The following is a 26,453-nucleotide window of genomic DNA, read 5'->3' as shown; positions in this document are numbered from 1 at the left end:
GCCCATCTACTTTCTAGCTTACACTGATCTGGAATGTGGAAGTGGTGACAGAAGTTGCAATGGCCATTTTATAACCATGAAACAAGTCTGAGACGAAAGCTGTGCGACAGAGATAGCAGCAGAGAGAAAGTGCTTGTGGAATTGATGATGTTGCACATCTACCAGTGTGTCACAGGGCTGTTTACTTTGGATATCTCTTATCTGAGATATTAACAAACCCTTGTCAAATTTAGGTGATGTTGCTTCAAGTCTTTAGTATCAGGTGCTGAATACAATCTCTAACACATACACACACACTCACTCACTTTTGACATTGGGACATACACTTTACCATACGGTGAAGAATGAGTTTGTCATGTTTGGAAACGTCTTTTATTTTTCTAACAAAAATGATTTCTAAATTTTTTATATTATATGTATGTAAGTATATATTCATATATGTGAATTTACAAGTCATTTTATATCATATTTGATGTAAGACAGCTAGTATATTCCATGGATTTGTCAATAAATGTTTAGCTTTAGTCTCCCTCCTCTGAGTGTATGATATTTTTATCTGAAAAAACTCAAAAATTAAATAGCTGACTGTCATTATTTAAAGTGATGTCAGAAAGTCTGTTGTTTGTAATTATTAATCATGGTTCTTTATCAAGGTAATTAAGTATGCAAACATTCTGGATGTTTGGGAGGAAAGATAAAGATAGAAAAGTGTTTAGGAAATGTCAGAGAGAAAATAAACATGCTCTCCTCATGATTCTGGTTCAAATATATGAATAAAGTGGGTTTTTCAAAACATTTGATGAATTTCGTTCCTGGTTATTTAATAGTTTGGCTCTTAATTTTGGTGTAGTGATAGCTTCAGTGCAAGAAATAATAGCAGTGGCCGGGCGTGGTGGCTCATGCCTGTAATCCTAGCACTCTGGAAGGCCGAGGCGGGTGGATTGCTCGAGGTCAGGAGTTTGAGACCAGCCTCAGCAAGAACGAGACCCTGTCTCTACTAAAAAATAGAAAGAAATTATCTGGCCAACTAAAATATATATACAGAAAAAAATTAGCCGGGCATGGTGACGCATGCCTCTAGTCCCAGCTACTGGGGAGGCTGAGGCAGTAGGATCGCTTGAGCCCAGGAGGTTGAGGTTGCTGTGAGCTAGACTGATGCCACGGCACTCACTCTAGCCCAGGCAACACAGCAAGACTCTGTCTTAAAAAAAAGAAAAAGAAAAAGAAATAATAGCAGGGTATACATAAATAAATACATGTTATATTGCTTTATTTAATTTGGTAACATTTGCTCTACAGCAAAGCTGAAGGGAAAGGAACGTGAATCAATTAGTGGCCATGTTTGGTTGCTTGAAGTCTAATTACCCTTTGCTAGCACTGATTTAGTGGCTCAAAAACACCAGGCTGTGCGATGTTCTGCAATTCTATTGTCCTTTCCCTTATGGCTCAACATGGCTGCTGCAGTCCCAGACATCATACCTTTGTTTCACATGAGAAAAATAGAACAAATAAATAGGCATAAAAATAAATACCACTTAACTGTTGCCTTTTCAAAGTTGCCCGAGAGTCTCAGCTGATGATCTTTTTCTATCTGAAGGAAGGAATGAAAAATAAGGCTTTTTTCTCGCCAACATGAGTATATTTCTGTTCTGTAAACACAGAAATTTTCTTAGGCAATTAGATGTGGAGAATGCATTTGGAATGGACAAATAATCTTTGCCCCAATGTGCCTGAAAGTATATGAAAATGGGATGCATGCTAAATAGCAAATATTTGGAGTTGGATGTTTTTTGTACATTGAACAAATGCCTGAAAAAGAGTCATTGAGCTCTCCATTACCAGTTTTCTTATTTGTAATATGACAGTGAAACAGTTAATTTCCTGAAAGTTTTGTGCTGATATTTAAAATGAGAATATTAAAGTAAAGCAAAACAAAGCAAACCACCCAACAGATAGTAGAAAATAGACTAAACAAATGTCACATGTGGTAGTCATGATGATGATGATAATATGAGTGTTAGCATGATATTTAATGATCATTGCAATGAGATGTTCATACTCTGTGTGAGTAAATACACAACTGATCAATTTGCATGCTTGCTTAGAGATTCAGAAAACAAATACAGTTCTCGTGTCTTCCAATAAAGTTGCCTAAGAAAATACATGATTACTTTAGAATTAATGTGCTAATTGTTAGGGTGGAAAGCTTAGTAGGTTCTCATGGCACAGGGAAGAAAGGATTCTCACACAGAGGTTAGGATATAAAAGTATAAAATTTATTTTTAGAAGGAGAGAGAAAGAGTGAGAGTGAGAGAGTGGGAGAGAAAAAAAGGGAAATAAATGGAAAAAGAGAGAAGGGTGCTTGATGAGGCACTCAAAAGAGAAGGGAGGTGCCTGGGTAGAGGCCAAGAGGCTGGTTGGTTTTTATAGGAGCAAAGAGAAAGAAAAAAAAATAGTGATTGCTATGAGGAACTGCTGCATCTGCTCCTGTCTTTCTTCTCTGCAGCAAGATAACAGAAGCTGTGACAGGATGTCAAAGTCTAAGAGTTGGCTCTCCTGCTTTCCTTGCAGAAGAGATTATTGCAGATGTGACTGCCCTGGAGCTATGGCTGAAGCCTGGAGCCCCTATCCTATTGTTCCTTCAGGAGCTCCAAGGCTGTAAAACAAATTCTAAAAAAGCGGTTTCTGGCAAATGTAAAGAGAAAGATTTACGTTTCCTTTCTGTCTGTTAGGCTCTTTTCAGATGTGAAAATGGAACTCCAGCAGGTTGGCTGTTAGAAAATTTATAGGATTGCTCTTTAGTTGTTACTAGGAAATTTTGGGATTGGATATTTTCCTTTTAATTTTGCAAGGCCTTTCACCAATGCTTTCCTATATAAATGTACGTACCAAGATTAAAGACAGTAATAGTTTCAGTTATTTCAACAGTAAGAGACATATTTCTCTATCCCATTAATAATCACCATAGAGACCATTTAGATATTTTCAAACTAATTTAGAGGTTTATAGAGCTCAAGTTAAGGGAGGGATACGGACCAAGGACTTTACAAAAACAGAAACTGAGATTAAAGCTAAGATAAATGTCAAAAGATGATCAGGCCTGTAGAGCTTGGCCAGGGGAGGCAGGGTGGTGTCCGCCATGGCCCGCAGCTGGGCAAGTCCTGGTGGGGGACAGAGCAGGGCAGAGGCTGCGCGGCATAAAGTCACTGCTCAGCTGGGTCCAAGACACCTTAGAGAGGCCTCAGCCGGGCGTGGCTCCCCGGGAGAAGCCCTGGCTTCTGGAGGCCCATGTGGGACCCAGCGGGGTAACCACGTGTTGGCGCCTAAATGGGGCTTGCCCCTCACTGTGGAAGGGGCATTTAGCCCCTGGACTGGCAACAGCCCCCGGTGAATCAGCACATTGTCCTTCTACAGCATCTGTTGAGCACCTGTTGTGTGCCTTTGTAGGCTTTGGAGATTGGCTGAGGAGGAGTCAAATAAGTGAAGTTTGTAGTGTGTCAGTCAGTGATTGTGCATAAATAGAGCAGGGATGGTGACCAAGGGCTGGGGCAGGAGAGAGAGGGTGCCCATAAGGCCTTTTGTCTTAGGATGGGATGGCCCAAGAGGCCTGGGCTTCTCATGTGACAGAGAAAAGTGTGATGTAATTAGTCAGGATGGTCTATCAGAACAGGAGGGCAGGGCTTGGCTGTACTGGTTACAGAGGTGGACATCTGGCCAGGAGCTCATAGGGTCCCATTATCTTTGTTCCTGTACAGAGAGCAGTCGTTTGCAGCAGGGGCCAAGCTCCCCCTGACCTCCCCCATCTGCTGGAGTGCATACACAGTGCCAGGCCCTCAATGCAGCACTTCTCATTAATCATCCCACATCATAATCATACCATCCATCTTACTGATGGGCAAACTGAATCAAGAAAGATGAGGTAACTTGTCTAAGATCAGGCAGGAAGTGAGAAAGCTGAGAAGGATATGGAGCCACCTGCCCAGTAACAGGAAGCCTTACCAGCTTCCTGGAGAGTCATGTTTATCTTCATCCTTAGGGTGCACGCTGGCTCTCCAGCTGGGACTGCTGCCAGAGGCTCTCTGGAGGCGGCGACATTCTTCTCAGGTGCCATTCCCAAGCCCATGATGACTACGGAGAGTTTGGGACAGATCATGTGAAGGTGGGCTCCCAACCCAGTGCACATAGCACCAAGTGTTCCAAGGCCTCCCTGCCCAGCGGGGGCCGCTCAGAGCCCCAGCACCCAACAAACCGCTCCATGAGTGGCTGCCCCAACTGCGTGTGGGTGGAGTACTCAGAGGTGCTGCTGCAGCACTACCAGGATGGCCACAAACTGGCCCTGGCTGCCCTGGAGAGGCATGTGGTGGACAAGAACATCAAGGCCTTCCTCAGGATGGAGATCCTGCTCCGGACGAGGCAGAGAGCCTGAGCCAGCTGGTAGGCACACTCTCAGCCTGGACAGAGAGTCCAGCCCGGCAGCTTCTCAGGCCTGCTTCATTCATAACCGATATGGGTTGGTTGCATACAATGGGAAGAGGAGGAATTAGTTATTGACTTTACCTGAAAAAAAATAAATTCTCTGTGGTGCTTTAAAAAATAAATAAAAAGATGATCAGAAGTGATACTATATAATTTTAGAAGGAGAAATAGAAGGAAATATTTATGACTTTGGATTAGGCAAAGAATTATTAGACGCAATAGCAAAGTGTGAAAAAATCCAAGAAAAAAAATTAGAAGAAAAAAAATCCAAGTTGAGCTTAATGAAAATTAAAAACTTTTTTTGTGACAGATTGGAAGAAAGTATTTGTAAATCACCTAACTGCCAAAGGACTTATGTAGACAATACATACATAACTCTCTAAACTCAGCAGTAAATAAAAATAAAATCCAACAAAAATATGAGCAAAAGAGTTGAAAAATTTATGAAGAAAATATATGGATGTCAACATACTCAAATCACAAATCTGACAAAGATAAAATACAACTTCTTACCTATTAGAATAAAAATATTGATAATACCAAGTGCTGTAGAGAATGCAAAGCAAATGAATCTCTCAGAAATTGCTGATGGGAATGAAAAATGGTGCAGCTATTCTGAAAAACAGTGGGTAGTGTTTTACACAGTTAAATTTATTATACAATCCAATGATTACAATGATTCATCCTACAACCCAGTGATCCTGGATATTTAACCTAGAAGAAAGAAAACTTGCAGTCACACAAAAACCTGTACACAAATATTCATAGCAGCATTATTGGTCATAGTAAAACCTTTAAACAACACAAATGCCCTTCAATGTAAATGTATAAACAAACTTTGGTACATTCATATATTATAATACTACTCAGGAATAAAAAAAGAAGAAATATCCAAATGGCGACTTGATAATGTACTATGATTATTTAATATAGTATCATTGGGAGAAGCTGTGTGGAGGATACACAAGAGTTCTCTGTAGTATATTTTGGCATGTCCTGTGACTCAAACACAAACAACAAAAAATTTAAATGCTAAAAGGTGTTATCAAAGAAACAAAACAAAACCCAGTAATCTTTAAGATGTGGTTTCCTCCTAAATTAAGCTAAATTGTTACTGAAATATCTCTCTATATATACATATATTTATATATATATATAAAAAACGGCAGTTTTTGTTTGTGAAATTACAAGCAGATTCTAAAGTTTCATCAGGAATGAAAAGTACGAAAAACAGGAAAACTTCAAACAGAAATAAAAGAACAATACTGGATGCTTATCTTATATAAAAAAAATTGTTAAGACTACAGAAATTGACCCAATGGTATTGGCTCAAGTGTAGAAATTTAAACAAAGATGAAAATATAGGCAATCTGTTAATTGCCCCACATGGATACCTGATTAATAACAAGACCTAATCTAGCTACCACTGAAGTGTTTTCAATATATAATGCTTGGTTAATTTGGAATGATCCTATAATATATAAGCAAAAAATAATTTGGAAGGAATTATAGCACCAGGTAGGATATTTTTAAGACTTGGGTCAGGCAAAAATTTCCTAAACCAGACCAAAAGGAAAAACATGTAATAACAGATTGATGAATTGACCTTCATAAAACTAAAAGTTTCTGCTCATGAAAAGGACTCCATTAAGAATGAAAATGCAGGCTTAGTGCCCTAAGTACCACAGCTATTAGGAGACGGAGGCAGTAGAGGCCAGAATGAGGAGCCTTCCAAGGAGCCTTTGACCCTAGAGCCAAGTGGAGATTTTCATTTTGCCTTTATGTGTTTACCTACGGAGTCCAATTCCTGAAAAAGACCCCCTGGTTGTGGAGTACAAGGCACTGCTGGTACAACTATCCCTATCAGCCACTCACAACTGGCCTTCACTATTATTACACCTTGGAGCTGTCATTTTATTGGTCTTTAATTCTTTCCCAGTTCACTAATATCAAAAGAAAGGACTGTGGATTCCTGCACCACTTTGTTAACTGTTTTCTTGATTACCTTTTCATATGTCAACAATATGACCTGAGTAGGGACCCTGGTCCTTTGCCTTCATGATTCAGGTGATGTTGCTCTAGAGTTTCTCCACCTTGAAGCATTTACTGCTATTGTGAATATAGAATAGACATGCTCTCAAATAATGATCTGTTATTGCAATATAAGCAGAAATCTCATGCCATAAAATTGAATCTACTGTAAAGGCAATTAGTTAAGGTTTAAAGTATACACAGTACTTTATTAAAAACTCTGGTCCTTTAATGTTATAAAACAGAAATAGCTCTAATGATCTAGATAATTCAAATAATAATTTAACACTATGATCTTTAAGTGATTGAAGCTAAACTCTATTCAACATATATTTTTAAGGAGAAATATAATTAGTAAAAAGGAACTCCCCTGGAAATCAGTTACCATTTGGTTTAAGTATGGTTGGAAGTAAAAATAAACACAGCAACCTACAGTTTTGAAATCAATCCTGTACAATCAGCCAGTTGTAATGCCTGTGGAAATAACTGGCTGGCATGGTGGTTGGTCATGACATGATTCAGAAAATTTGACTGAATTGTTGTCTACTATTTTTATCCTGAAAAGAAAAATAACCCAGAAATCCAAGTCATGTGGCTTAAAAACAAATGTTCTTCATCACTTGGATTCTCTTTAACACTATAAAATAAATAATGTTTGAGAAACTCAATGAATGAGGTATATCAACTGCCTACTCCTCAAAATGAGATCTATGGCCCAGACATTTCTGAAAAGTTGTTCTTTAATGTTTATTTATTGAATACTAGTCAATGAATGTAAAAGAAAACCTACATGGTTTACCTAGCCAGAAGAGGGAAGAAGGAGCTTTTTCTTTTAACATAATTCATAATGTTACACACAAAGTATTCATGAAATTAAAAGCTCATAATCCCTTTCTCTACGTCAGCCTTCTGTGTTATTCCAGAATGCCTCTTACTGGTTATAATTCTTTACTATGATGTTTGTAAATGTTAGTGTACAAATATCATTAGCATTTCTATGGACTTTAATATCAGATATCAAAAGAGATCCCAAGTGATTTTGTATGATAAAACAACAGGCACGTGGGAGGAAAAATATGGCAGAGGGGAGGTAACCTCCTGGATTTTTGCTCCCAGAGAAAGAGGCATAGATCTTGGTCTGCTACACATGAGTGGATCAGTCCCCCGCAAGAACAGCATTGTGAATTGGCAGAGAATCAGCATGGGACACAAAAAGCAGGAAAAAGAAAAGGTGAACTGGGAGATAAGATCATCAAATCTGGAGTGTGAGACAAACAATAGAGAGTAGAGCATGGAACGGCTTAGCATGCCTGGCCAGAAAGTGAAGTGGGATCAGTCCCACAGGAGAAGAGACTGGTCTGGGCTACTGCTGGAGACAGTTAGGAGACAGGTAAATTGCCTCTACACTCAGTGGGTCCAGATTGACGTAGGTGAACACTAAATACGGGACTCTAATTTGGAAACTGCCATGTGCTAATAAGCCTGCTCAGAGTGGATCAAAAAGAGTGACATGGACCAGCACAATAAACTCTCAAGAATGTAAAACTACTCAAAAGCTAAAGATCAAAGCCCAGATACCACAATGGCTCAAGAAAGAACACATAGCAATGAAGTTCTACCCAACACAATGAACAGAAATCTGCCCCACCTATCAGTTCTCTCAATAAATGTGAATGGCTTGAATTCCCAACTCAACAGACATAGGCTGGACCAACGGATAAAAAAATAGAAGCCAAGTATCTGCTATCTCCAGGAAACCCATCTAACCTGCAAAGATGCATTTAGACTGAGAATACAGGGATGGAAATAGATATTTCAAGCAAAGGGAAGCCAAAAGAAGGCTGGTGTGGTGGTTTTCATTTCAGATAACTTAGTTTTTAAATCAAAAAAGTAATGAAAGACAAAGATGGTCACTATATAATGCTGAAGGGTATAGTTCAATAAGACATAACTATACTTAATATGTATGCACCCAACTTAGGTGCGCACAGATTCATAAAGCAAACCATACTTGATCTAAACCAAATGATAAACAGCAATACCATAATAGCTGGAGACTTCAAAACCCAGCTGACAGTGCAGGACAGATCCTCCAAACAGAAAATAAACAAAGAAATAATGGACATAAATAGAACTCTAGAAGAAATGGGCTTGACTGACATTTACAGGACATTTTACCCAGAAACAACTGAATATATGTTATTCACATCAACTCATGGGCCATTCTCTAAGATTGACCATATCCTAGGACACAAAGCATGTCTTAAAACATTTTAAAAAATAGAAATCATACCATGCATCTTCTCAGATCACAGTGGAATAAAAGTAGAAATCAACTCTAACAGAAATTCTCATTTCTACTCAAAGTTGTGGAAGCTAAACAACCTTCTCCCGAATGATCATTTCATAAATGAGGAAATCAAGATGGAAATCAAAAGATCCTTTGAACTAAATGACAAAGGGGACAAAAGTTATCAAAATCTGTGGGATAAAGCTAATGCAGTCTTGACAGGAACGTCTATTTCCATAAACACCTATATCCAAAAGACAGAAAATTTACAAATAGATGACCTAATGTATTAGACTCAAAGAGCTGGAGAAAGAAGAACAGACTGACCCGAAACTCAGCAGAAGGAGTGAAATTAATAAGATTAAATCAGAACTTACTGAAATGGTCAAAAGGAAAACTATATGGGAGATTAATAAAACAAAAAGTTGGTTCTTTGAAAAGATAAACAAAATTGACATGCCTTTGGCAAGACTAAGACCAGAAAAGAAAACTCTCTAAAAATTTCCATCAGGAAAATGAAAGGAGAAATTACAACTGATGCCACAGGGACACAAGATATCATCTATGAATTCTACAAAAACCATTATGCACACAAACTGGAAAATGTGGAGGAAATGGATAAATTTTTAAAAATACACAACCTCCGTAGGCACAACCAGGAAGAAATAGAATCCCTGAACAGACCAATATCAAGAACTGAAATCAAAACAGCAATAAAAAACCTCCCCCTAAAGAAAAGCCCAGGACCAGATGGTTTCACACCCGAATTTTACCACACCTACAAAGAAGAACTGGGGCATATCCTACAAAATTTATTGCACAACATCGAGACAGACAGAGCCCTCCCCAACACATTTTATGAAGCCAACATAACGCTAATACCAAAACCAGGAAAGGACGCAACAAAAATAGAAAACTACAGACCAATATCCCTTATGAATACAGATCCAAAAATTCTCAATAAAATCCTAGAAAATCCAATGAGGTGCTTATCAAGAAAATACTCCAACATGACCAAGTGGGCTTCATCCCACAGATGCAGGGATGGTTCAACATATGGAAATCTATAAGTATAATACTCCACATAAATAGAAGCAAAAACCAAGACCATATGATCCTCTCAATAGATGCAGAAAAAGCATTTGACAAAATTCAACACCCTTTTATGATAACAACGCTTAACAAAATAGGCATAGATGAGGCCTACCTAAAAATGATACAAGCCATATTTGACAAATCCACAGCCAACATCATACTAAATGGGGAAAACTGAAAGACTTCCCACTGAGAACTGGAACCAGACAAGGTTGCCCACTGTCCTCACTGCTATTCAACATAGTGCTGGAAGTCCTTCTGAGAGCGATCAGGCAAGAGAGCAGAATCAAGGGAGTCCAACTAGGGAAAGAAGAGATCAAACTCTCACTCTTTGCTGATGATATATTATATCTAGAAAACCCCAAGGATTAAACAAGAGACTCCTGGAACTGATCAATGAATTCAGTAAAGTCTCAGGATACAAAATCAATACACACAAATCAGAGGCATTCATATATGCCAATAACAGTCAACAGAGAACCAAATCAAAGACTCAATACCCTTCACAATAGCAACAAAGAAAATAAAGTACTTAGAACTAAGCAGATTTAACTAAGGAGGTAAAAGACCTCTAGAGGGACAACTATGAAACATGGAGGAAGGAAATCGCAGAGCACAGAAACAGGTGGAAAACCATACCATGCTCATGGATCAGAAGAATCAACATTGTTAAAATGTCTATACTACCCAAAGTGATTTACAGATTCAATACAACCCCTATTAAATTACCAACATCATTTTTCACAAATATAGAAATAATAATTTTACACTTCTTATGAAACCAGAGAAGACCCCATTAAGCAAAAGCAATTTTAGGCAATAAGAACAAAAGGGGAGCTATTAATTTACCAGACTTCAAACCATACGACAAGGCTGTGGTTATGAAAAAGCTTGGTATTGGCACAAGAACAGGGATATAGACCAGTGGAACAAAACTTAGAATCCAGATATAACCATCCTCCTATAGCCATCTAATCTTTGACAAAGCAGACAAAAACATAATCTGGGGAAAAGAATCCTTATTCAATAAATGGTGCTGGGAAAACTGGATAGCCACATGTAGAAGACTGAAACAGGACCCACACCTTTCACTTCTCACAAAAATCAAATCACGGTGGTTAACAGACTTAAACTTTAGGTGTGAAACTATTAGAATTCTAGAAGAAAATGTGGGAAAGACTCTTACAGACATTGTCCTAGGCAAAGAATTTATGAAGAAGACCCCAAAGGCAATCACAGCAACAACAAAAATAAATAAATGGGACCTGATTAAGTTAAAAAGCTTCTACCCAGCCAAAGAAACTGTCACAAGAGTAAACAAACAACCTACAGAATGGGAAAATAAAAATTGCATTCTACACATCCTATAAAGGACTGATAACTAGAATCTATTTAAAACTCAGGAAAATCAGCAAGAAAAAATCAAACAACCCTATCAAAAAGTGGCAAAGGATATGACCTGAAATTTTCCACAAGAAAACAGAAGAGTGGCCAACAAACATATGAAAAAATGCTCAACGTCTCTAATCATCAAGGAAATGCAAATCAAAACCACACTTAACTCCAGTGAGAATGGCCTTTATCAAGAAGTCCAATAACAATAAATGTTGGGATGGATGCAGAGAGAAAGAAAGACTCATACACTGCTGGTTGGACTGGAAACTAGTGCAACCTCTGTTGAAAGCAATATGGAAATACCTTAAAAAGATACAAGTAGACCTACCATTCGATCCAGCAATCCCATTATTGGACATCTACCCAAAAGAACAAAAGACAGTGTATAAAAAAGACATTTTCACGTGAATGTTTATAGCAGCGCAATTCACAATTGCAAATATGTGTAAATAACTGTAGTGCCCATCATACATGTGTGGATTAGTAAAATGTGGTATATGTATACCATGGAGTATTACTCAGCTATAAGAAATAACGGGGTATAGAATCTCTTATTTTCTCCTGGACAGAGTTGGAACCCATTCTGCTAAGTGAAGTATCCCAAGAATGGAAAAATAAGTACCACATGTACTCACAATCAAATTGGTTTCACTGATCATCACCTAAGAGCACATTCACAATAACATTAATCAGGTATCAGGCTGATGTGGAGGGTGGAGGGGATGGGTGCATACATACATAAACAGTGCAATGCACACTGTCTAGGGGATGGACATGTTTGAAGCCCCTTGGGTGGGGGGTTAAGGGCAATATAGGTAACCTAAACTTTTGTACCCCCACAATATGCTCAAATAATAATAATGAAAATAAACAAATAAACAAAAAACTTCCAAATCCTCCAAGCACTGAGGAAGGAGAGAAGTAGGAGGCAGTGTAGATCATAGCCATTGCAGAGCCAGAACACAGAAAAGAATCTGAACAAAGTCATGGAAACTAAACAACCTTCTGCTGAATTATTTCTGGTGAAAGGAAGAAATTAAAATGGAAATCAAAAGATTCTTTGAACTAAATGATAAGGGGGACACAAGTTATCAAAATCTGTGTGACACAGCTAAAGCAGTGCTGAGAGGAAAATTACACCCATAAATGCCTACATACAAAAGACAGAAAGATTACAAATCAACAATCTAATGAATCATCTCAAAGAACTGGAAAAGGATGAGCAATCCAATCCCAAAACCAGCAATAGAAAAGAAATAAGCAAAACTAAATGAAATCAATAATAATTAAACTATATGGAAGATTAATAAAATTAAAAGTCAGTTCCTTGAAAAAATTAACAAAATTGACACACTTCTCACTAGATTAACCAGAACCAGAAAAGAAAGGATTCTAATAAGCTCAAGCAGGAACTAAAATGGAAAAATTACAACTGATACTATGGAAATACAAAATGTCATCTATGAACACTATAAAAATATCTATGTAAATAAACTTGAAAACGTGGAGGAAATGGAGAAATTCTTAGAAACACACAACCTCCCTATGCTCAATCAGGAAGAAATAGAATTCCTGAACAGACTCATATCAAGTACTGAAATTGAAGCAGCAATAAAAAACCTTACAAAAAGAAAACAAAAAAGGCCCAGATCAGATGGTTTCATACCCAAATTTTGCTAGACCTATAAAGAACTGAAGTTTATTCTAAATGGAGCAGATACCGCACAGAAAAGTACTTTTTAAAGTACTAACATCCATATGGAGTGAACTCTGGGTAAATATACAAAAGAGTGTCAAAATAGAAACTTATATCAGAGCCACTACCTTCAAAGAATCACATGGTGAGCCCCTAAAAACAGCCATTTACTTTCCTTTAAATTTCAGTTTTAATTCTTGTAGAAATATTGAAGTCTAAGTGTCTCTAAGGAACCATAATTATTTGCATCTTTAGTCATTCTTCTGGCATATTGTTCTAAAGCATAGTAGGATAAGTAAACAATAACAAGACATGGCTTTTATTTTATTTTTAATTGACAGATAATAATTGTATATATTTATGATATAATATGATGTTTGATATGTTTTTAATGTAGAATGATGAAATCAGGCTAATTAACAAATGCAACACCTCATATTTTTTGTGGTGAGAACGTTTAAAATCTAGTATTTTAATAGGTATTGTAATAAATCTGTAGATAACTTTGGGTAGTATAGATATTTTAACAATGTTCATTCTGCCAATTTATGAGCATGATATGGTTTTCCATCTGTTTACTTCCTCTGTTATTTCCTCCCTCAGTGTTTCATAGTTCTCCCTATAGAGTTCGTTCACCTCCTTAGTTAAATATATTTCTAAGAATTTTACTTTCTTTGTTGCTATTGTGAAGGGTATTGAAACTTTGATTTAGTTCTCAGTATGACTGTTATTGGTGTAGATGAACACTACTGATTGGTGTACATTGATTTTGTAACCTGAGACTTTGCTGAACTTGTTTATCAATCACAATGGCATCATGGCAGAATCTTCAGTTTTCTAGATATAAAATCATACTGTCATCAAAGAGTGATAATTTGACCTCTTCTGTCCCCCCCCCCATTTATCATGCCCTTGCTCTTGTCTGATTGCTCTGGCTCGGGCTTCTAATACTGTGTTGAATAGAACTAGTGACAGAGGGCAACCTTGTCTGGTTCCAGTTCTAAGCAAAAATGCTTTCAATTTTTCCCTGTTCAGTATGGTGTTGGCTGTGGGTTTGTTGTATATGGCTTTCATCATTTTGAGATAAGTCCTATATATGCCTAATTTTTTTTATTCTTATTTCAGCATATTGTGGGGGTACAAAAGTTTAGGTCACATATATTGCCTTTGTCCCCCCAGCCCCCTGAGTCAGAGCTTCAAACGTGTCCATCCCCTAGACAGTGTGCATCACACTCATTATGTATGTATACACCCATCCCCTCCCCCACCCACATCTGCCTGACACCCGATCAATGTTATTCCTAAATGTGCTCTTAGATGATCAGTGAAACCAGTTTGCTGGTGAGTACATGTGGTGCTGATTTTTCCATTCTTGGGATACTTGACATAGTAGAATGGGTTCTAACTCTTTCCAGGAAAATACAAGAGGTGCTATATCACCATTGTTCCTTATAGCTGAGTAGTACTCTATGGTATACATACACCACATTTTATTAATTCTCTCATATATTGAATATGCCTAATTTTTAAATGTCCTTACCATAAAAGGGTGCTGAATTTTGTCAAATGTTTTTTCTGTGTCTATTCAGAGCATCATATGGTCTGTTTTTGCTACTATCTATGGGATGAGTTACAGTTATAGATTTGTGTATGTTGAACCATCCTTGCATCTCTAGGATGAAGCCCACCTCATCATCATGGATTATTTTTTTGATGAGCGCCTGAATTTGGTTTGTTAGAATTTTTATTGAGATTTTTTGCATCTATATTCATAACAGATATTGGTCTGTAGTTTTCTTTCTTTTTTTTTTTTTTTGTTGTGTCCTTTCCTGGTTTTGGTATCAGGATGATACTGGCTTTATAAAATGTGCTGGGGAGGATTTCTTCCTTCCTGATGTTGTTGTATAATTTCTGCAGGATAAACACTAGTTCTTTGGAAGTCTGGTAAAATTCAGGTGCGAAACCATCTGGACTGGGCCTTTTTTTTTTTTTTTCTTTTAGAAGGGTTTTTATTGCTGCCTCAATTTCGGTACTTGATATCAGTCTATTCAGGAATTCTATTTCTTCCTGATTGAGCCTAGGCAGGTTGTGTGTTTCTAACAATTTTTGTTCATTATCTCCATGCTTTCAAGTTTATTTACATAGAGATTTTTATAGTATTCATAGATGATATTTTGTATTTCTGTGGTATCAGTTGTAATTTTTCCATTTTAATTCCTGATTGAACTTATTATAGTCCTTCCTTTTCTGGTTCTGGGTAATCTAGTGAGAAGTGTGTCGATTTTGTTTATTTTTTTCAAGGAACTGACTTTTTATTTTATTAATCTTCCATATAGTTTTATTGTTATTGATTTCATTTAGTTGTACTCTGATCTTGGTTATTGGCAGGGGGCACCCACCAGGGCAGGCTCATCCAAACAGGCATCAACTGTAATTCCATCTTGGCAGCCTCACATTCCTCCCCATAACCATGAGTTAGGAAAGGAAGAGATGTGGGGGCCATTCCTGGACAAGGGCAAGTGGTCAGGTGTTCGAAGACATGGGGGTCTGGCAGTTTATATCCCAGAAAGGGAGTTGAGTGTTTGGCACCAAGTGTGTCTGCTGAGATTTGAATTGCAAGACTTCAAGCTATCATCTGGTTTCCTTCCTGGCTGGATGTCTATGTAGATCTCCTATGTGTCTGATTGTGGGAACAGAATTTCCAATGGTAGTGTTCCCCTCTGGGGCTAAACACATAGGCCATCAATACCTCATGGCCAAGCTGCCATGCACTCTCTTTGCAGAGCTCCACTCAAAATATCAGTGAGAATTTGTTTGATAGGTCCAAATCCTTCATCTCCTCAGATGAAGAGCAAGTGTACCAGGACACCAACCATAACCAGTGCTGAACAGGGTGTGAGCCAGCACACAGGGGTCTTCACAGCTAGGGACCCAAAAAGACCAGGATAGGTTAAGGACCTGAACCTGAAAAGGAAGACTCCCTTGGCTCCATCCTAGGGTTTTCTCACTCGAGTGACTTGACAATCCCCTCCCAAGGGAATCTGGCCTCCATTAGTCCCCAACGGCAACTTGGTTAGGTGTACAGTTCCTTTCCATTTACTCATAGCAATATCACAAAAAAAAAAAACTTTTGTGTTGTTTTCACTGTAGACTAGACTACAAGTATGGTTGCCTGTTGCTACTGCTTTCATGTTTAGCTACCCATCCCAGGTATCTCCAGTAGCAGGCAGCACCACTGCCCTGCCAGACCTACTTTAAGATTTAAATGTCACACTCTTACCAGGGAACTTTTTACACAAAAGGGGGGTTAAAGAGTTCTATCCGTTTGTCTGCAATGTGTCGTCTTACAGAACTCATCCCTGTAGTCCCACCAGGGCAGGAGCTGTCCCCTCACATATTTGCATTGTATTCCATGAGGGAGGTCAACTCCCACCAAGTTTCAGCCATTCAAATAATGGTAGAGCCTGACATGATAAAATTCTATTTCCATGTGAGCTGTGGGCAGGAAACATCCTGTGTGTGTACTAATAGGCTGTGACAGCTTGTGATGGCTGCCATAGCACAGCACTAGAGACTGAAGGGCTTTAACAAAAGAAATTTAGTTTCACACAACTCAGTAGGCTAGATATCTCACATCAAGCTGTTGTTCAGAGGTGTTTTGAGGCCTCACTCCTTGGCTTATAGATGTCCCGCTCCTGTCTTGATGTTCCCAGGGTCATCTTTTTTGCTTTTTGTGTCCTTACTGCCACTACTCATAAAAAGTCCAGTCCTTGTAGATGAGTGCCAAACTCAATGAACTCACTTAACCATAATTATTTCTTTCAGGACCATATGTCCCAATATAGTCACATTCTGAGGCACTTGGTGTTTGAACATTATTATATGAATTTGGGGAGGGTACAAAATTTATCACATAAAGTATACTAATCCCCTACAGAAGACAGACTCTCAGGAAAGGGACTACTAAGAGAAATGATATGCATATGTACAATTTTAACAGGTACAGCCAGATTACTTTCAAAATTTGCTGTGACCAGTACGTTGTCACCTGCAGTTTCTGAATGCAGCTGCTTCTCCACATCCAGCCTCCCCTGGATGTTAACACTCCATTAATTTTTTGCCAATCTGATGGCCCTGTGTCAAATAAAATCATGCTGTTTCATCGTTTCTTTCATCCCAATTTCTCAACTGATACGTGAGTCACCTCTCAGTAGTTTAGTATCTATTTGGGTTTTCTCTTTCCTACACCATGTGCTCAGGTCCTTGGCACTGTGATGGGTTTTCTCCCATGTTGGATTCTCCTAGTATTGATTGGCTCTTTGCCAGACTTTGGAGAGCTGTAGCTGTTTGTCAACACTTCCTTTAATGTAAACAAAAGAAATAAATGTTGCTTTAGGTCAAAAGGGTTCTTCTAGAGTGTCTTGCCCTGTGCAGTGTACATAAAATATGAAGAAAATGAGGCTTCCCCAGGCCCTTACCTCCATTTCAAGAGCAGAGAGAGAGGCTTAGGAAACTTAGTGATAATTTCCCAGAATCTCACTGTGGAAGTTTATAAGTTCTGACTTATGAGCTGGTGAGCAGACATTTCACATTCCAAATCCTGTTTTATCATCCTTACAATAAGGATGTGTCTTTGAGGACTCATGGGAATAATGCTCTTTATACAGACTATTTATACAGGTAGGTGGTTTTATACCACAACTGAGAAAACACCTTGAAGACATATTCAAGATAATAATAGGTTAATTATTTTTCACACCCACATGAAATTTTACTTTGAAAGCCCAGAAAACTTTTTACCACGAACACTCGTGTCCTCCACATGCACAAGTTCTTAAAGAGTTGTTCCATTCAGCGATGGCACTTTCACTATGTTTCTCTTTGTCCCCCAGTATAAAAATGAGTCTTCCTGAAAGTAGAAGAGGCCTGAATAATGTGAACCTGTCATCCTGGAAAGCAGAAATTTGTAGAGTCCCCAGATGCAGCCTTCTGGGAATGAACCAGGCCCTCCCACACCACATTCCTGGGTTCTTACTGTGACCTCACCATCATCCTACAGTCCCTGGAGCAGCTGTTCATCAGGTAAGCATCTGTCCCCTCCAAAGTACAGTGGTGAATCTGCCACATGCTCTATGTGTCTTAGGGTTGTCACTGTAACCCTCTGAACCATAGTTTGCTCCTCTAAAAATGGGGTGGTGAGAAGATAAACCTCAAAGCATTCGTGTAGGGACTAAGTGGTATGAGACATGGCAAGTAAGTCCCTATAGAAAGACCGCGGGGCCTGCTTTCATTGTTCATTTTTATTATTTTTCTCTTTTCCTTTGCTGAATAAACTCGTTGCCTCATGCTTCGATGGTCCATGTCCCTCCATGTTTGTGAAAAACACTTAGAAAGCAAACCTATTTTTGCATTCCTAAAGTAGATTTGAGATTCCTTCTAGTTGGTCTTTATACTTAATGGAGACAGAATGGGGATCCATGGCTGTTGGAAGAGAGCACCCAGGCCCATGTAAACATCTGGGAAAGATCTGGTCCATTCACTTAACACACATATATTAAGCACTTAATTTGTGTAGTGACTTACCTACATTTTTGGAATAATTAATAAACAAAAGACACAAAAATCCCTGGCCCTCAACTGTATTTGGGGGTCAGATGCTCACTGTAGACATCATAAGGTCATGTAAACAGAATGTGAGATGTGATTTCCTCAGAGCCTCCTCAAGGTATAGATGCATCCACACAGATTCTTATAAGAATGACATAACCCACGACCATCTATAACGTTGAATACATGCTGAAAAAGGACTTGACAAAATTGAACACATCCTCATGATAAAAGATCTGATCAAATATGGTATAGAACAAATGAATCTCAATCCAATATAGACCATGTATGACAAACCCACAGCTAACTCTGTAGTAAATGGGGAATTATCAGCTTTTCCACTGAGACCTCGAATAAGTCAAGGATGACCACTCTTGCCACTTCTATTCAAGGTAGTACTTGATGTCCAAGCCAGAGCAATTAAATAATGAAATGAAAAAGCATCCATACTGAAAACAAACAAGTTAAATTATACCTGTTTTCAAACTTCATAACCTTAAGTACAGAAAACTGTCCTTTTTATTTATTTTTTCAGGAAATTACAGAGGCACAAACATTTTGGTGACATGTTTTGACTTTGCTACATGCCAACAATTACTTGAGACATAACCTTCCCCACTACAAAATTCACCACGTCCATTAGTTGTGAGTTTACCCACTCCCAACACCTCTACCCCCAAAGAATATTACTAGTGTGGGAGAACCTTAGTGTTGATCAGTCAGTGCCGTTTGATGGCAAGTACATGTGGTGCCTATGCTTCCATTCTTGGGATACCTCACTTCAGAGGATGGGCTCATGCTCTATCCAGGATAATATAGGTGCTAGATCACCATCATTTTTTACAATTCAGTAGTATTCCATGGTATACATATACCACATTTTACTCATCCATTCATGAATTGACCGGCACTTGGGTTGTTTCCACATCCTTGCTATAGTGAATTGTGCTGCCATAAACATTCAAGCACAGATGTCTTTATTATAGAATGTCTTTTGTTCCTTTGGGTTTCTTTGACGTTATCTCCAAATTCTTTTCCACAGAAGTGGCACTAATTTGCAGTCCCACCATCAGTATAAGAGTGTTCCTAACTCTCCACATCCTCGCCAGCATTTGTTGCTTCGGGATTTTTTGATAAAGGCAAATCTTACTGGAGTTAGGGGATATTTAAAAAGATGCTACATAAACATTTTAAACTAATGAGCAAATTAAGTAAACTCGCAGAAGGAAAAATCAACATACAAAAGGCACTAGAATTTTTATATGCTAAAAATGAAAAATCTGAAAAAGAAATAAAGAAAACAAGCCTATCATACTGCCTAAAAATATATACTTAGAAATAATTTTAACCAAAAAGGTGAAACAGTCCTATGCTCAAAACTAAAGAACCTTTAAATAAGAAATTGAAGAAAATAAAATAAATGAAAAGATATACCTTCATCATCAATTGGCAGAGTTAATACAGTTAAAATGTCTATAGTACACAAAATTTAAAGATTCAATGCAATTCCCATCAAATATCACTGAGATTCTTCACTGAAATTAAAAAATAAGCTTAGAATTTGTGACCCCAGAAGCACCTGAATAGTATAAGCAATGTAGGAAAAAAAAAAAAAAAAGCTGAAGGCATGATACTACTTGACTTTGAAATATACTATAAAGATATAATAACCCAAGAAGAATGGTACTGGAAAAAAACACAAAAACATAGGACAATGGAGAATAGGGAGCCCAGAAATAAATCTCTGCATTTAATGCTAACAGATTTCAGACAAAGGTAACAAGAAAACACAATGGGGAAGAAATAGTTTCTTCAAAATGACAGTGGAAAAAAATGAATGTCCACATGCATAACAAGGAAATGAGAGCCCCATCTCACAGCTTATATAAGAATTAACTCAAAGTTCATTAAAAAGTTAAATGTCAGACCTGAAAATGCTATAAGCAAACGTAGGGTGATAAGTTCATAACATTGGTCTGGACAAAGATTTTTTTTGCGTTAACCTCAAAATCCCAGGCAATAGTAAAAATGGACAAATTAGGTTACTTAAAACCAAAACATTTCTACTCAGCATGAGATGAAATGAACAGAATGATAAGACAACATAGAAATAGGAGAAAATACTTGTAAATTATACACCTGACAGGAGATTAATATCCAAAATATATGAAAAACAGCTATAAAACAAAAATACAATAACTATTTAAAAATGAGCAAAAGATCTAAATAGACATTTCTTAAATGACAGAAGACATACAAATGGCCAAACAATATAAGAAAAATTGCTCCACATCAATGCTCATCAGAGAAAGAAAAATCTAAACCACTCTATCAACTCACTCTTGTTAAAATCACTACTTTTATGAGACAAAAGATAGTAAGGGTTGGAAAAGAGGGAAAGAAAAGGAAACACTTCCATGCTGTTCATGTGACTGTAAATCAGTAAAGGCATTATGTAAATGAGTATGGAGATTACTCAAAAAATTAAAAATAAAACTGTGATACAATACAGCAGTCACACTATTATCCAAAAATAAAATCAGTATGTTGAAGAGACACCTGCACTGTTTATTTCAGCCCTATTCACAATAACTAAGATATAGAATCAACCCTAATGTCCATCATTAATTAATGGATAAAGGAAATATGGTTTATAAACAAACAGAACACTATTTAGCCATAAAAAACACTGTGGTTTTCCATCACATAGATGAAACTGCAGGACATTAATTGAAAAGAGCCACATACAGAAATATAAACACCCCACGATCTCAGTCATTTGTAGAATCTAAATAAGTTTATCTCACTGAAGTAGAGAGTAGAATATTACTAGAGGATGAGGTTCTTAGGAGGGAGGGGCATTTGGGGATCTCTCTGTCAAATGATACAATGTACAGATAGATAGGAGAAATAGGTTAATGAGTTCTATCGTACAGCTTGGTGACTATAGTTAATGTCATATCTTTGAAAGATGCTAGGACAATTGGTGTTAAGTGTTCTGACCAATATTAGATAACTATGAGTTAATGCATTTAACATTTAGCTAGAATTAAGTATTTGACAATATTTATTCTTCATAACATCATGTTTTATATGAAAGCATAATTTGATCTGCCAATTTTAAATGGATAATTTAAATTTAAAAATATCATGGTAGGATTGCAGTATTTCAAATACTGTGTCTGTGACTGTGACATAAGCATAGTCAATCTGCATCACAAATATGTAGATTTTGTGATATTTTTGTCACTCCATTTTTCAGTCATAAGTATAGGAACTCTGATATTTTCCAGAATGTATAGGACCCCACAAAGAACAAGACAGTGGCCAGTGTATGTTGGGAGTTTTACGTTAACTGCAAGGCACCTGAATCTCTTGTGCCTAATGGCAATGATATGGAAAACAGAAAAGGGGCAGGTGGTACTAACAGTTCAATCTCTGGCCATTCTGTAAACCTAAAAAACAAGACTGCATCCATAATCACTGGAGGAATGCTGCAATCCCAAACCTGCCAAGATCTTTCAGATTTTTCTAGAAAGAATAAACAAGGACTTGGCTGCAGGTAGGTGACTAAAAATGAAAACAGTGGACTGAGAACTTTTCCCATTAAAATAAAGATAAAATAATATGAGTACTTGACCAAGATTGTCATATAAATCTGTAAAAGAAAAATCATTCCAGATTTTAAATCCAGAGATATCATTCTGTTATTCTCCTACACTTACTATGTACATTCAAACATAGAAGATTCTGCATAGAAACATAAGTTGTACTATAAAAGTGTTTCATTAAAAAACTACCTTAAAATTTATCACTTATCATTAACTCTCCTGAAAATTTAATTTCTAAGATGTTTAATCTTAAGAAATTTATAAGTTATGATATATGTCTTTACATATAATTTACATGATCCAACCTACTGTTATTAATGCTGTAACTAGTCTAACTAATTTAATATTTACCACACTCTGGGTTAGCATCAGATAACATTTTTACTTTTACAAATAGTGACAAACAAAGCTAACTGCCTGATTTAACACTGTGGGCCATGGACACAGCATTGTTCTTATCTCAATGAAGTCATCAAAATCATTTCAAAGTCTCCAGAAAAAAATAATTTCTCACCACATTAAAAAAAGCCAAACTCATCAAAATCTAAAATGCACTGTGGGAAATGAAATGGAGTGGGGAGAACTGTAAGAAGTCTGTTAGCCATAACACAGGAAAAGAACAGAAGGACTGAGATGCATGGGTAGCTGGAAATTAACATAAAGGGACAGCAAAGAGCTGGAAATAATTGGAAAATGAAAGCAGCAGAATTACTATTTCTAAATTCAGACAGAATCAAGTGTATAGCCTGGGAACAGGTGTCCTCATTCCACATGAAGAATCGGTGAAATTTCTACATGTGGCTATTGTCTATCTTTTACACACAGCCATAAACTCACTTCAACAAGAATACTTACTGCTATTTATGGAACATCTATTGAACACCTAGTGCTAACTTGTACTTCTCTCCTTCCTATAAATGTCAAAATAACCTCCCGACTTTTACCTGAACAAATTGGCCCAATAAACTCAACCAACTTAATTATACTAAATTTAAAAAGGGAAAGAAATAATAACTAAAGAAAAATTAGCTCAAAAAGAATTCTTCAGTTGAGAAGAAAAAATAGAGTGTACAAATTAATACAATTTAAACTCACTGAGGAACTACTTGTATCTTTAAATTATTTTGTAAGTGCTATTAAATTTCATAAAAATAATTCTTCCAATCTCTGAGCAGGTCTAAAAAAGCAGTATGACTTCCGGGTATCCAGTAGTATGCGAACAGTTAATAAAGGCTGTCCTACTTCCTTTACAATTGTGGAATTTTGCTTCGGTATGAATTTTTTCATATATAGTAAGGTATGAGCATTGGGTAAAAGTTTTGCCACATTGTTCACAAATGTACGGTTTCCCTTGTATGTATTCTCTCATGTATGTAGAGTCATGAGTACTAGATAAAGGCTTTTCCAAATTCATCACATTGGTAGAATTTCTCTCCAGTACGAATTTGCTTATATTCAGTAAGGTGAGTGCCATATAAAAGCTTTGCCACATTTGTCACATTTGCAGGGTTTCTCTCCAGTATGACTTCTCTCTCCTTTAGTAATGTGTATGCCCCAGTTAAAAGCTTTGGTACATTCATCACATTTTGGAGGGTTTCTCTCCAGTATGAGCTCTCTTATGTGCAGTAAGGTGTGTGCCCCACTTAAAAGCTTTGCCACATTCTTCACATTTGTAGGGTTTTTCTCCAGTATGAATTCGCTTATGTTTAGTAAGATTTGTGCCCCAGTTAAAAGTTTTGCCACATTCTTGACATTCGTAGGGTTTCTCTCCAGTATGATTTCTCTTATGTGCAGTAAGGTGTGTGTCCCACTTAAAAGATTTGCCACATTCTTCACATTTGTAGGGTTTCTCCCCAGTATGAATTCGCTTATGTTTAGTAAGATTTGTGCCCCATTTAAAAGCTTTGCCACACTCTTCACATTTGTAGGGTTTCTCTCCAGTATGAATTCTCTTATGTCTAGCAAGTGATGAGCACCAGTTAAAAGCTTTGCCACAGTCTTCACATTTGTAGAGTTTCTCTCCTGTATGAATTCTTTTATGTCGACTGAATACTGTGCACTGGCTAAAGGCTTTGCCACATTCTTCACATTTGTAGGGTTTCTCTCCAGTATGAATTCCTGTATGTGCAGTAAGGTGTGAGTGCCACATAAAAGTTTTGCCACATTTGTCACATTTGTACGGTTTCTCTCCAGTATGTATTCTCTTATGTACAGTAAGGTATGTGCATGAGTTAAAAGCTTTGCCACATTCTTCACATTTGTAGGGCTTCTCTGCAGTATGAGTTCTCTTATGTACAGAAAGGGATGCACACCACTTAAAAGCTTTGCCACATTCTTCACATTTGTAGGGTTTCTCTCCAGTATGATTTCTCTTATGTGCAGTAAGGTGTGAGCACCACTTAAAAGCTTTTCCACATTCTTCACATTTGTAGGGTTTCTCTCCAGTATGATTCCTCTTATGTGCAGTAAGGTATGAGCACCACTTAAAAGCTTTTCCACATTCTTCACATTTGTAGGGTTTCTCTCCAGTATGATTTCTCTTATGTGTAGTAAGGGATGAGCACCAATTAAAACCTTTTCCACACTCTTCACATTCATAGGGTTTATCTCCAGTATGAATTCTCTTATGCCTAGCAAGTGATGAGCACCAGTTAAAAGCTTTGCCACAGTCTTCACATTTGTAGGGTTTCTCTCCAGTATGATTTCTCTTATGTGAAGTAAGCTGTGAGTAACACTTAAAAGCTTTGCCACATTCTTCACATTTGCAGGGTTTCTCTCCATTATGAATTTCCTTATGTGCAGTAAGATGTGAGCACCACTTAAAAGCTTTTCCACATTTTTCACATTTGTAGGGTTTCTTTCCAGTATGAATTTTATGTTTAGTAATGTGTGAACATTGGTTAAAGACTCCCCCACATTCTTCACATTTAAAAAATTGCTCTTCAGTATGTCTCATCTTATGTCTTTGTGGATTTGAGAATTTTTTGGAGACTTTCAAACATTTATTACATTGGAAGATTTTGCTATGGGCAGTTGTTGAGCATTGGTTAAGTCCATTATAACATCCTTTCTGCTCCATACACTCAACCATACTTTTACAGTCTTTCAATAACTTTAAATTTTCTTGGCCATCACCTCTGTATCTTCTCAGTCCCATTTTTTGAAATGAAACATTTAAACATTGTTCTGGCAAATGGTCTTGGGTGGAATGGGAAGACATGGCTGAAAGAAATTTGAAAAATAAAAAATTATTCCAAGTACTTGTTTTCTGAATGAGATGAATATACATTATGAATTTAATAATGTAAAATTATACTAAGCACATCAGTCAGATAGTGTAATACAAAATACAGGCTCTAATACTCTTTTATGTAAATTAACATAACAAAATTACATTGACCAAATTGCCTTTGTGAAAATTCTAATAACCAGGTAAGAGTTTGCAGCATACTGGGTGAGCACAATGCTGAGAGCCACATAGAAGAAAAAGAAAAGTTTGTTGTATTTACCCACCATGGCCTTTCATCCTTAATACAGCATGGTACATATATTATAGAAGTAAATTCCCAACTCCCAGCTTCTCCCTCCAAAAAGAAGGAAAATAATGACACCTGTGGCCACCTTTCTGGTGTTTGGGGGCCCTTCACAAACTAAAAGACAGAGTGCTGAGAAGAATGTAGCGATCATTTGAAAGACAGACTTGTGCTGAAACAAAAGGTAAAATTTTTATAACAGCAGAGAGATTTCAGTACCACAGACAAGAGAAGGTGTACCAAATGATCACAGACTCTTAAGAAGGAATGTGGGAAAATTGCTTTTACAGGAAAATAAGCACAAAATTTCACAGAAGAAACACCCTCAGAACAGATTTGAGGATCCCTGAATCTCTAGTACAGACAATTGGCGTCAGAGTCCCCCAGGAAAAGGAACTTGATGAAGTTTGTGAAAGGTGGCTTTGTTAATCCTCAAATCTCAATCATAGATTAAAACATATAAAAAATATCAGGGTACCATAGCCCAATAAGATAAAGAAAATAATTAGAAACCAACCATAAAGAAATAAAGATTAGTTGAAAAAAAATAAAAATAATCATCTGAATGATGCTTAATGAGGGAAATGAGAATAATACTGACCACTAAGTGAAATCAGAAAAATAAGAGTATCAACAAAAAAAGCATAAAAGAAAATATGAATTTAGCTGAGCATACAATAATAAATGACTGAAATGCAACAATAAAGACAAAAAAAAAT

At 37.2% G+C, this 26,453-nt stretch overlaps 1 protein-coding gene across 1 annotated transcript; it reads left to right on the top strand.

Moving 5' to 3' along the window:
• The first annotated feature begins 3,529 nt into the window (after positions 1-3,529).
• Positions 3,530-4,426, top strand: LOC123649014 (oxidoreductase-like domain-containing protein 1). The gene is made up of 2 exons (XM_045566967.1): positions 3,530-3,640; positions 4,037-4,426. Exons 1-2 carry the CDS (start codon positions 3,530-3,532, stop codon positions 4,424-4,426), a joined length of 501 nt encoding a protein of 166 aa, XP_045422923.1.
• The last annotated feature ends 22,027 nt before the right edge of the window (positions 4,427-26,453 follow it).

The sequence above is a fragment of the Lemur catta genome, chromosome 13 (assembly GCF_020740605.2).
Source record: "Lemur catta isolate mLemCat1 chromosome 13, mLemCat1.pri, whole genome shotgun sequence".
NCBI classification, from domain to species: domain Eukaryota; kingdom Metazoa; phylum Chordata; class Mammalia; order Primates; family Lemuridae; genus Lemur; species Lemur catta.
Note: the sequence above shows the minus strand (reverse complement) of the source record. Positions and strands in the feature narration are given on the sequence as shown.